Below are 13,885 nucleotides of genomic sequence, written 5' to 3'. Positions count from 1 at the left end.
TCCTGAGTTAGCAATATTAGCTGCACTAACATTATAAATTTCGTTTTCACTTTTCCGGTCTGACATTTCTAACATAGCAAATAGTAATTCGTATTCCTCGCTTCAGGGCAATTCCAAATAAAAATTATGGTTTTTATTATGATTGATAATTACAAATATTATTATTAATAGTTTTTTCTAAAAAAAAACAAAAATTCTAATACAAAACCATCAATTTTTTCCATTTCTGACAATAATTTCTTTTTAAATAAATTAATTCTTAAAGAACTATCATAAAATTATAACTTAGAAATTATTTAATGAATAATTTTATTTATACATTTCAAAATTAATTGAATTTTAAAATAGTTTCGTTTACAATTTTCATAAATAGATGAACTTGAAAAGATTTTAATTTCACATTTGATAAAATTTTAATTTTTAATGAATTTTATTAGAAATTGTAAAGAACTTACATTTTTGGAAAAATTTTCAAAATTTAAATAATTCTGAAATTAGTTAAATTTTTTAATATATATATTTAATTAATTTTCAAAAATAATGAATTTATTCAGGAATTTTAGTTAAAAACGCTAAAGAATTTGTCTTTTTGGAGAAGTTTCAAATAATTGCAAAAATTAAATTATTTTCAAAAATAATAAAATTCTTCTTAGTAATTCAATTATATTAAAAAATTTAAAGAAATTCGCGTCAATATTTCAATTCTCTTTATAAATAATAAAATTCTTCTTCGAAAATCAATTATTTTAAAAAAATTTAAATAAAATTCTTGGCAAAATTTCAATTATTTGAAAAAATTTTCCTAAATTCAATGATATTTAATATCTACTATTTTAATAAAATTTTCCGAAAGAAGTCAATTATTTCAACAAAAAAAAATTATTACAATTCTACGCAAAAGTTTAATTATTTTCATAAATAATAAAATAATTTCAAAAGAATTCTATTATTTCCAAATTGTTTATAAATTTCTTTGCAATAATTTCCTTATTTTCAAAGAAATCAAATTCATCGCAGTATATTTCAATTATTTTTAGTACAGTTTTAATCAAATACCTTGAAAAATGTAATTATTTTTAAAAATTTTATTAAAATTCGTCGAAAGAATTTAATTATTTAAAAATTTTTTTGATAAAATTTCTTTATGAAAATTCATATAATTAGGAAACATTCAATTTATTCAATATAAATTTTTATATTTAAATAATTGAATTGTAGTAGAATTTTCTAATAAAAATGAATTTAAGTAAATTTCCATTAAAAATTAAAATTTTACAAAATAATTGAATTTTTTTTAAATTATTGTAAATAATTGATTTAAAGAAGAATTTTAGTTCAAAAATTCTAGAAAATAATAATTGAATTGAAATGATGAAAATAATTTTGAAGAAGTTACAGTAAAAATATTTATCACTCCGAGTCTTATAAATTGTTGAATTTAAAAAATATTTAAATTTGAATGTTTAGAAAATTTTAATTCATATGGAAAAAAATAATGATTAAATATTTTTTTAAAAAAGAAATTATTGCTGTTTTCAAATAATTTTACATTTAAAGAAATTCGTAAATAAATGTAATGGAATTTTTTTTTGAGTATCTAATCATTTTTAGAGTGAATCGCAGAATATTCTTTAGGGAAAAAGTGAAAATTTTGCCTGGAAATCAGGGAATTATTATTATTATTTAGAACACGTTTTAAAATTATTATCAGTAGCATTTTTTGGATCATAATCAAGATGTTGTTGATTTTGATTTAATGTTTGATTGGAAAAAATTAAAGAAATATGTTTTCCATTGAAACAACAAATGAAAAATCTTGAAAAAGAATTTCACTTTCTTTTATAGCCACTTGAGACTGAAAACTTTTAATTCTTCATTTATCCTTCGAATTGGAATTCAGAGTTGGAAATAATTTCCTGGCGCAAGAACATTTCAATTATTTATGACTATCGTTGTTTCCTTAAAAGTTTTTCTTTTTTCTTTTTTGGAAAGAAATAAACTTTTCCCGTGAAGAAAACTTTGTATAATTTTCTACTGTTTCGAGAGACAGTAAGAGAGAGTGAGAGAGAGAACAAGAACTTTTGAAAACTTATAAGATTATCTCTTGTGTAATTACAGGGGTAATGAGAAATTTTATAAACTTTCGTAGACAGTGAAAATACGCGATTAAGATGAGAATGCTGTATTATTAAAATGTCGCCACGCCCTTCTTAAATTGTTAATTATTTTTGAGAAGAAACTCTATTAATAGGTGAATTTTAAGAAAAATTTCAGTATTGTTCATTATTGTATCGTTATTATAATTATCATAAAAAAATGTTTTTTATATTTCATTTTTTTTGTTTGTCCTGTGCATTACTTGAATAAAGTAATTAAGACTTTTTTAATTTTGATTTAAATTTTTTAAAAACTAATTCTTGTCGAAGCAAAATTTTAATTAACAAAATAAAAATCTGTTTATTTTCAGAAACGAAGAGAGGCAATCAGACTTCAAAATTGAAAATACATGTGATTTTCAACTCATCAAATTCGCGATTGGAAAATTGTTGTGTTAAATTCGAAAGCAAATATCAATCGAGATCAACTTCCGGATGTGGGATATAAAGGCCTCGCAATCTAAGGTAGGAATTTATTAAAAAATTTATATTCGGAAAATATATTTATGTTTAAAAATTTAAATATTACGTAAACAAATTTAAAAACTATGTAAACAAATTTTTTGATAGTCGAAGCCGATACGGAAACTAATTTCAAAAATATATTTATGTTTAAAATTTTTAAATTACGTGAATAAATTTCGCGAATGTCGAAAGCTGATACGAGAACTAATTTTAAAAATATATTTGCTTGAGAATTTAAAAATTTCGTAAACAAATTCCGTGAAACGTAGTGTCGGAGCCGATAGAAGAAAATTAATTTTAAACCCTTAGTTCTTTCCTACTCATATTTTTTTCGAAAAAAGTATTTTTTAAATTTTATTTTACATGAAAAATTTCATAAATTCACGTTCCATTCAAAATTAATGGATTCCTCAAGTTCCTTTTTGTCCCATTTTTCTTTTTTATAGTAATCCCTTTAGATATATACTCTAAAACATTTTATATGAAAACGCATTGTAGCTATATAGACTAAATAGAAGTTGAATAGAGCGACCTAAATAAAGAAATTTAAGGTTAAAAAAGAATTTCAGGTAAAGAAAATTTAAGTCGAACAAAATAAGCCGATTCTAGTGAAGAGAGAGAGAGCTTTTCAAGTATTAGGGATAGATGAGGATTTTTAGGGAGGAAAAAAGAGGCGATTGAGGATTTTTTCCCTCTCTCTTATATATATTGCGCGCAAGGGTTCTAGAAATTTTTGCAAGGTTCACCGGAAACGAAGGACGTGCGAAATCTATAACGAAGTGACAGACCAGTGTTATCATTCGGCTGTCGAATTCGCGCTCGATATCCGCCGGAAGTAATTGGATTTTGGCTGCTACTGCTGCTGCCACTACCCTCTCATATCTTCCAGTACCAACCAACATTTACGAGTCGTTTATTTTTAAATTAAATCTCTTTTCCACAATGGATGCAATTTTCAATTTTTTTTTTCCCCGCGTCAATTCTTCATCGTTCGGGCTATTTATTTTTTATTCGTGATTCTACTTTTTTTTGAGATTATATTTTCGGTGAAAATTTGTTTGTTATTTGATTTTCTTTTTGTAGGATTGTACTTTGGTTGGGTGTGGGTAGTATTTACTAATATTGAATATTCATATTTATAATGCAGTGCAAGGGAAATTTATTTTATTCAAATTATCGACTACTTGTCTACTATCAAATAAATATTTAATTGAATCCAATAAGTTTTTATTTTAAACAATAATTTCAATATTTGAATCAATAATTTCAGTATTTAAATAATTATAATTTTGGATTTGTAAGAATCCAAAATGAAATGAATTTTATTAATGAATTTTATTTCTAATAAAAATAAATCAGGATTGCCACAGGTCAGGGAATTCAGGGAAAAGTCAGGAAAAGTAGAATTGGTCAGGGAAATCAGGGGAAATTTAGGGATTTTTAGTAAAAGTACTGGAAAAAATTCAATTTTTAAAATTCAGAAGAAAAGTATGAATTTAGATGTTTTTTTGTTTGATAATAATTTCTTTCTAAATAACTTAATTCTTGAAGACCTAAAAACCATAAATATCATTAAACTATTAATCATAAATTATTTAATTAATAATTTTACTTCAATATTTCGAAATTAATGGAATTTTAAAAGAGTTTACAATTTTCATAAATAGTTCAACTTTCAATAGGTTCTAATTTTAAATTTTACAAAATTTCAATTTTGAATGACTTTAATTAGAAATTTTAATGATCTAAAAATTTAAAAAAATTTAACAATTCAAACCCTTTTGAAATTAGTTACATTTTTAAATATATATTTAATTAATTTATTAAAAATAATAGATTTATAGAAGAATTTTAGTTAACGATAGAAAAAATTGAATTTTGAAAAAGTTTTAAATGATTGCAGAAATTCAATTATTTTGAAAAAGTAATAAAATTTTCCAAAAGAATTCAATTGTTTAAAAAAAATCTTAATAAAATTCTACGCAAACATTTAATTATTTTCATAAATAATTTATTATTAAATTTTACAGAAATTCAATTATATTTACAATTTTTTTTAGAAATTTCTTCTCAATAATTCAATTATTTTCATAAAAAAAAGTTTTTACATGGATTCAATTATTTTCGTAAATAATAAAGCTCAACGCAGAATTTCAATTATTTTTAATACAATTTTAATTCCAATTCTATTGAAATTAGTTGAATTTTTTAATTTGTGATTAATATTATTTCCAAAATTTTAACGCAATTCTTAGAAAGAAATCAATTATCTTGATAAATATCAAAATTTTTTCTAAAAATCCAATTGCTTTCAAGAATTTTAATAAAATTCTTTGCAAAATTCAATTATTTTCAAGAGTAATAAAATTCTTTTCAGAAATTAAATTATTTTCAAAAATAAAAAAAAAAATTCCACTAGTCAGGGAAATTAGGCAATTCAGGGAAAGGTCAGGGATTTTTATTGAAGTACTGGAAAAAATTGAATTTTTGAGATTTTACAAATAATTGCAGAAAATCAATTATTTTTAAAAGTAATAAAATTCTTCGCAAGAAATTCAATTATGTCCAAAAATTTTTTTAAATTATTGTCAAAATTTCAATTATTTTTAAAAATAATAAAATTCTTCTTCAAAATGCAATTATTTTCAAACATTTTAATAAAATTCTTGGCCAAATTTCAATAATTTTCAATAATTTTCCTTAATTCAATGATTTTCAATATCTACTACAAACATTAAATTATTTTCATAAATAATAAAAATTTCACATAAATTCAACTATTTACCAATTTTTTTTATAAATTCCTTCGCAATAATTCAACTATTTTTATAATAATACTAAAAATGTTTTTAGGAACTCAATTATTTTTATAAAGAATAAAACTCATCGCAGGATATTAATTATTTTTGATAGAATTTTAATCGAATTCCTCGATAAATGTAATTATTTAGAGTCATTCCATTATATTTCGACTAAAGTCGTTGCCGACTAATTTTAAAAAATTGTAATATTTTGCAGGAATGATTTTAAAGATATTAGGATCACCGAACAAAAAGAATTTTTTAAATATTTTTTATATTTATTGTAAAATAAGCATCTAAAGTATATGAAGTCGTAAAAACTGACACTTTTTCATCTAATAGAAAATATTAAAGAAAACACATAATTTACTATAAAAACGTAAAAAAATTATTAGAATTTATTAAGAATGAATTATTTTATTATTATAAATTGATAGAAACAATTATTAATAAGAAATATTAAATAAAAAATAATTTTAAAGTTTACATGGAAAATAACCTATTTTTGCAAATTTCATTCACTAAATATGAGAAAGAGAAATCATTAAATTGGATAAAACCTTATGAAATATAAAGTACCTGTGATTAACTTTTAGTTTTTCTTATCACTTTCTTCCTGTTTTCTTCACAAATATTAAAAATAAGCAATTAAAACTGGCACTTTGCTTATTTTCACGATTTTAAAATGCAAATAACTTCTGCCCAGAAAAATGAAAAATTACGAAAATTGGGCAATAATTATTTGATCACTAGATACACTTACTGGAAAAAGATTTTCTTTGGTCCCGAAGCTATTTCTCGAATTAATTAACTTTAAACTTTTTACTATTTTTATCAGGTTAATACATGTGTTTTTTAAAGGACGAAGTTAGCTCTTCTTGTTTAATCGTTTTGAACCAACTTCAGTTTTAAAGAAATCACATGTATTAACCTGATAAAAATAGTAAAAAGTTTAAAGTTAATTAATTCGAGAAATAGCTTCGGGACCAAAGAAAATCTTTTTCCAGTAAGTGTATCTAGTGATCAAATAATTATTGCCCAATTTTCGTAATTTTTCATTTTTCTGGGCAGAAGTTATTTGCATTTTAAAATCGTGAAAATAAGCAAAGTGCCAGTTTTAATTGCTTATTTTTTAATATTTGTGAAGAAAACAGGAAGAAAGTGATAAGAAAAACTAAAAGTTAATCACAGGTACTTTATATTTCATAAGGTTTTATCCAATTTAATGATTTCTCTTTCTCATATTTAGTGAATGAAATTTGCAAAAATAGGTTATTTTCCATGTAAACTTTAAAATTATTTTTTATTTAATATTTCTTATTAATAATTGTTTCTATCAATTTATAATAATAAAATAATTCATTCTTAATAAATTCTAATAATTTTTTTACGTTTTTATAGTAAATTATGTGTTTTCTTTAATATTTTCTATTAGATGAAAAAGTGTCAGTTTTTACGACTTCATATACTTTAGATGCTTATTTTACAATAAATATAAAAAATATTTAAAAAATTCTTTTTGTTCGGTGATCCTAATATCTTTAAAATCATTCCTGCAAAATATTACAATTTTTTAAAATTAGTCGGCAACGACTTTAGTCGAAATATAATGGAATGACTCTTAAAAAAATTTTATTAATATTCGTCAAAAGAATTCAATTATTTAAAAATTTGTTTATAAAATTCTTTACGAGAATTTAATTTTAAGAAACATTCAATTATTCAATAAAATATTTTCTTTTGTTCTTAAATAATTGAATTCTAGTAAAATTTTCTAATAAAAATTAATTTAAAAATGAATTTCAGTTAAAATTTTAGATTATTATAAATGAATATTAAAAGCATTGTAAAGTGAATTTTAAGAAATAATTTAATTTTGAAAAGGTTTCAAATTAAAATTTTTGAAAATCTGAATTTACCTCTATCATACTTTTCACTATGAATTTTGTAGAATTAATTTTTTTTGAAATTATTGGGAGTTTTCATTTTTTTTTAAATATATTTAATTGAAGAATTTCCGAATTATCGATTTATTTAATTTATGAAAATAATTGAATTCTTGCAACGAATTTTATTTAATTTTTTTTTTAAATAATTGAATTGAATTTTAACAAAAATTCAATTATTCAATAAATTATTTATTTTTGAATTTAAATAATTGAATTTTCGTAGAATTTTCTAATAAAAATTGATTTAAAAATGAAGTTTCGAATAATCGATTTATTATTTATTAAAATAATTGAATTCTTACAACGAATTTTATTTACATTTTTTTGAAAATTTATTTAATTCTTTTGAGAAATTTTACTACTTGTAAAAGTATTTGAATTCTTGCGAAAGATTTTATTAGAATTTTTGTAAATAATTGAATTTTTTTTTATTGAATTTTTTATTTTTTAATTAAAAAAAAGGTAATTTAATTTATTATAAAACATGAAGAAGTCGATCTCTCCGAGTCGAAGACACGGAGTTATCGATTTCTTAATGTTTTATACAAATATTTTTTTATGTTTTTAAATTTCAAAAAGGTTCGAATTTGAATGTTTTGAAAAATTTGAATTCCTACGGAAAAATAATAATGATTTTTAAATATTTATTTAAAAATGATGTTATTGATGTTTTCGAATAATTTTTTACAATTAAAGAAATTTGTAAATAAATGTTACAGAAAATTTTCCTGAGTATCTAATAATTTTTAAGAGTGAATCAGAATATTCTTTATGATCAAGGAAAAAGTGAAAATTTTGTCTAGAAATCAGGGAAAAGTTAGGGAAAAAGAAAATAAAATTTCTGCGGCCATCCTGTAAATGATATGGAATATTTATATTTATATTGTATGAAATGAATGTGGATAATGAGTGAGTGGAGAAAAGGGTACGGAGGATTGTTTTTCTGTAACGAAAGTGTTGTTGTTTATATACTTACAGAGGTATCGGTTTTTCTTTATCTGCACTAATTACGGGAGGGTCTGGCGTTGCGAGAGCAGCTTCGAGAGCAGCTGTTTCCTCTTCCTCGCGAAGTTCCTCTGATGCTTCTTCCGGTATAGTCGATATGTCCTCCATTAGCGGTAGATCGATTCTGTTGTCCTCTATATGATTCCCCAGAATCGAATTCCCATTGTCCGGTCGTACCACTTCTTCGATGTCCGAGTCAATGCCCTATTTATGTCGACACTTTTAATTAAAATATTCAATACTCGATTGCTCTAATATTATAACTGTTGCAGTATTTATTCTGAAGTGAAAAATTCATTTTTCAATAATATATTTAAAGTTATCTTTTATTTATAAAATGAAAAAATTTGCTAAAGCGAAGAGATATATTGATTCGTATTAACACGATTTCTGAATTGTTATTTATTTATTCATGGGGAGTTAAATTTATGAGTAAAAAATAAAAAAAATACACCTAGGAAAATGGTATACTTGACTCAGAACATCCTAAAGTTTTTATTTGCTTCGAATAAATTTTATTTGGTTCAAATAAATTTTATTTGCTTCGAATAAATTTTATTTGGTTCAAATAAATTTTAGTTGGTTCAAATAAATTTTACTTGGTTCAAATACACTTTATTTGGTGCAAATAAATTTTACTTGGTTTAAATACATTTTATTTGGTTCAAATAAATTTTAGTTGGTTCAAATAAATTTTAGTTGGTTCAAAAAAATTTGAATTGCTTAAAAAAAATTGTATTCAGTTCATTTAAAAGTAGAATAATATTTTAACAATTTGGTGGAAACTGTTTTTTTTTTGAAAAATGATAAATTACATTTTTTATTGTTCTATTTTACATATTTTCATTCCGTATGATAGAAATGTTTGTGAGTTTGAAAGATGTTTGGTTAACAATATACAAGTTTATAGTCAGATAAGTTGTACTATTTCTGTCTTTCAGAACTTTGAAGGTATAGAAAAGAAACTTTGAAGAAAGGAAAGAGTTGCTTTTTCTCTGGATCAGTGAACTGCATTGTGATAAAGAAAGCTGAGTTAAAAATGCTTTTTGCGAAAAAGGTGAATGAAAATACGCCTGTCATAGTGCCTCAGGGGGAAAGAACATTAAGGGTTAGCTTAAGGTTAATTTAGGTCAAGAGGAAAAATATTTCTCCTTCTATTAAAAATTTTAGCTTCTGTATTCGGTACTTATTCAGTATTATTCCGTTCTTATTCTTATTTAATATTTATTCATAGTATTATTCGATGAAATTAAAATTCTTTTGAAATTAGTTACACTTTTTAATATACATTTAATTAGTTACAAAAAATAATGTAAAAAAAAATAAAAAATCAATGTTAAAAATTAGTGGAAGAATTTTAGTTACAAACACTAAAAAAATAAAATTTTGGAGAAGTTACAAATGATTTTAAATAAAACTATTTTGACGTTTTACGGTTTTTTTCCTTTGGTATCGTGTTCGGTATTTATTCGATATTCTTCGGTATTCATTTTCTTTGGTATTTTATTTAATCTTCGATATTTACTCTTTGGTATTTTATTATTGTCTATAGTTTTCGAAATTTTATCTTCGTTTTTAGTATTTTATTGTTTGAGAGGTTTTTTTTCTCTCTACTACTGCTAAAGTGTATTAGAACTATATATATATATATATATATATATATATATATATATATATATATATATATATATATATATATATATATATATGTATACAATATTGTACTCTCAATATTATACCTGTGCAAAATCCATGTAGAAGGAATCCCTGGAGTCGGAGCTGCCTCTACGTAGCCTGAGGCTGAGATCCGGCGAACTCTCACCCATCTTTCTTATCTCACTCTCTTTCTCGACTCGACCCGACGCTTCGACCCTTTGTCTTTCACGAACTCCTTTCCTCCGCGAATGGGGAATTTTCTAAAGAGGGTGTCCCTGCTGCATACACGTTGGATGGACTTGCATCAGGGTGCTTTAGGGAATTGCCCTTAAATGACAAATCGTTTCGTGCTTTAGCATACAAAAAAAAGGGATAAATATTTTTCTTCTTTAAAAAAATACAATGTTCATGCTTTTTTTTGTAGATAATTTTTCAATTTATTGAATTTTTATATTTAGGGAGCTTTTCTAAAATTTTATAGGATTCGCACTTATGTACTAAAATCTATTTACACTAAAAACTATTTACACGCTTCGCACTTATCTATACTAAAACCTACTATTTAAAATTTTTTTAACATTATGCTACTATTTTGGTCCTTTTTTAGATTTCAGCCACTAAAAGCTACTATTTCAATTTTTTTGTTGTTGAAAATTTCCACAACTTTAAATTTGTTAATACTAGAAATTAAGAGAAAATTCTCAACAATTATAATCAAATTCTTTAAAAAGATTCAATTATTTTCAAAAAATAGTCGAAATTCAATAATTTTCATAAAATTTCGCAAAACAGTTCAATTATTTAAAAAAAAATTAATAAAATTCATCCAAAAATTAATTATTTTCATAAATAATAAAATTCTCACGGGAATTCAATTAATTTAAAATAGAATTTTCAAAAAAATTTTAAAAAAATGAACTATTTAACCAAATTTTTTAAACAATTCTTTGCAATAATTTAATTACTTTCACAAATAATAAAATTTTTCATAGAAATTCAATTATTTAAAAAAAATTTAGATAAAATTCTAAGCAAGAATTTAATTATTTTCCTAAATAACAAAATGAAAAAATCAATTATTGAATAAAATAACATTTTTCATAAAAATTCAATTATTTAAAAAAATGTTTCATAAAAGTTTAAACAAGAATTCAATTATTTTCATAAATAATAAAACTCATCGAAGAATTTCAATTATTTTCATAAATAAAATTTCCCACAAGAATTCAATTAAATATTTAAAATAAAATTTTCATAATATTTATTATATTTCTTATACTTCTTTAGAAAAATTAAATTATTTTCAATATAATCTCAATAGAATTCCTCGAAAAATATAATTTTCAATTTTCGAAAATTTTAATTGAATTCTGTGAAATAATTCAATTATTTTCAATTATTTTCATAAATTTTTTGCCGAAAATTCCATTATTTTCAAAAGTTTTAATAAATTTTTTCCGCAAAAATTCAATTATTTTTATTCGTAATAAAATTCTTAACAGGAAATTAAGTTATTGTTAAAACAATTTTAATAAAATTTCATAAGAGAATTCAACTAGAAATATTTAATAATTCTTTAAAATGTGGTTAAAATTCTTCGAAAGAATTCAATTATTTAAAAATTTGTTGATAAAATTCTTTGTGTGAATATAATTTTAAGAAATTTTCAATTAATTAATTATTTAAAACAATGTTTATAAAATTCTTATAAAGAATTTAATTATTATCAAAAATAACAAAATTTTCCACAGAAATTTAATTTTTTTAAAACATTTTAGTCCAATTTTTCGCAATAATTACTTTCATTAATAATAAAATTCTGACCAGGAATTCAATTATTTTTGAAAATTTTAATAAAATTTTTTTTAGGAATTCAATTATTTTCGTAAATAATAAAATTCATCGCAGGATTTCAATTATTTTTAAAAAAATTTTACAGGAATTGCTCGAAAAATGTACCTAATTATTCTTAAAAATATAATTTTAATTCCTCGAAAAAATCAATTATTAAAAAAAAATGTTTTCCTGAAATTCTTTGGAAGAATTCAATTATTTACAAAACTATTAAAATTTTTCACAGAAATTCAATTATTTTTTAACTATTTTAATAAAATTATTTAAATGAAATCAATTATTTCAATTACAATTTTAATTTAATTTATTTGAAATAATTCAATTACTTTTTTTAGATTTTAATAAAATTCTTTCTAAGAATTCAATTATTAACATAAATAATTCTTCGAAAGAATTCAATACGTAATTAAATTTTATTAAAATGTTTCAAAATTGTTCTCGAAAATTCAATTATTTTGAAACATTTCAATAAAATTCTTTGCAAAATTTAATTATTTAAAAAGTAAACAATATTCATCACAAGAATTCATTTATTTTTAAAAGTAATAAATTTCTTCTTGTAAATTAAATTATTTAAAAAAATTCTAAGAAAATCAGTCAGTTACTAATTCAAATTAGTAAAAATTTTTACTGATTCATATTTAGAGAGTATGGTCTTTTAGAAAATAGATTTTTAAAATAAAAAATAGGAAACAAAAATTTACTGACTGAATTTACGGATTTTTGATTGAATGATTAATTAAGATTGAAGAGAAAAAAAATTTGTCAATACTGTTGAAGTAGTAGAAGTGTAGAATAATTACGATTTTGAGAACAAAAATTAGATTTAGAAATCTGAATCGCTGATGGAATCATTTTAATTTGAAAATAAATGTATCAGACCTTAATCAACTTTCTTATTCATGAATATAGAGCATAATCATAATGAAGTTGATATTTTTCAAGGTGCGAAGAGTAAATCTTTTTAGTATTCTCTAAAAATACTCAACAGTTATTTTAAGCTAATGGCCTCTAAAGCTTAAAAAGTTTCGATGAAAGTTTTAAAAGCTCGAAAATTCGCTCAAAATTCCGTTAAATATAAACACAAGACTTTTAAATATATATACTTGAAAAGCTCCCGTGAATCCCATTATTGGTCAGGTAAATTTTTTTTTATAGAGTATAAATTTTAAAAGCTTATTTTGTATGTAAAGTATAAGAAAAAGTAGAGGAAGAAGAAAAAGAGAAAATCTTACATATATTTTTTTACAATACCTTCCCAGGAACATTTGTCCTGTACAAGGGATTCCGTTTCCAATATGCTGATATGATGATGCTACTTTACCATCGCATTTGAGTTCTCGAATTATTATTATTATAATATAGATATAGAAGGACACAATCCATGTTGTCGTTCAGCATCGCTCAAAATATACCATTTCGATTCTTGGGACCCTTTTTCCTTGTCGGCGTAGATTTTATGAGTCGTATTCGCCACCAAATGTTCCCCCATCGAACAATCTCCCCTTCTCGCAATGTCTAGAAACTTCTGCAGACAAAGAAAAAGGAACTTGATGTTGGTGCATTAGAATATAGTGTCACGGAAATGGAGAGTTGGACAAAGAGAATTCTAAATTAGACTTGATTCAATTGCGCCTGATACTCTTCCTTTTCTTTTTTTCTTTTGCTATTTCAATTTTTTAGTTTTTTGGAAAAAAATTTTGAAGTTATTTTTTTTGTTTTGAATTTTTAAATTATCATCTGTACAATTTTTCTAAAATTGAATTTGTAATTTATTAATTTCAATTAGGGACTGAATTTTTGCTTTTGAAATTTGAATTAGTAAATTTTACTAATAAATTGGTAGAAATTACTAATTATTAGTAGAATTTACTAATAGAAAATCAAAAAGTCAGTAATTAGTTAAAAATAGTAAACATTTTTACTAATTCAAATTTAGAAAGATAAGAATAATTTGATTATTTTAATAATTATTAAGAAATTAACTATAATAATTTGA

At 22.3% G+C, this 13,885-nt stretch overlaps 1 protein-coding gene across 1 annotated transcript in view; it reads right to left on the bottom strand.

Moving 5' to 3' along the window:
- The window catches only part of LOC122512435 (proton channel OtopLc-like), a 50,772-nt gene that overhangs the window by 24,562 nt on the left and 12,325 nt on the right, over positions 1-13,885 (bottom strand). Inside the window, exons 2-4 of the mRNA XM_043628251.1 lie at positions 13,141-13,414; positions 10,116-10,359; positions 8,348-8,580 (exon numbers count right to left, since the gene is read on the bottom strand). Of these exons, the coding sequence (XP_043484186.1) occupies positions 8,348-8,580; positions 10,116-10,202 (320 nt within the window). The 5' untranslated portion in view covers positions 10,203-10,359; positions 13,141-13,414. The remainder of the gene's footprint in view (positions 1-8,347; positions 8,581-10,115; positions 10,360-13,140; positions 13,415-13,885) is intronic.

The sequence above is a fragment of the Leptopilina heterotoma genome, unplaced genomic scaffold, assembly GCF_015476425.1.
Source record: "Leptopilina heterotoma isolate Lh14 unplaced genomic scaffold, ASM1547642v1 Lhet_99, whole genome shotgun sequence".
Taxonomy (NCBI): Eukaryota; Metazoa; Arthropoda; class Insecta; order Hymenoptera; family Figitidae; genus Leptopilina; species Leptopilina heterotoma.
The sequence above is the reverse complement of the archived record's forward strand: the minus strand, read 5'-3'. Positions and strand labels throughout refer to the sequence as shown.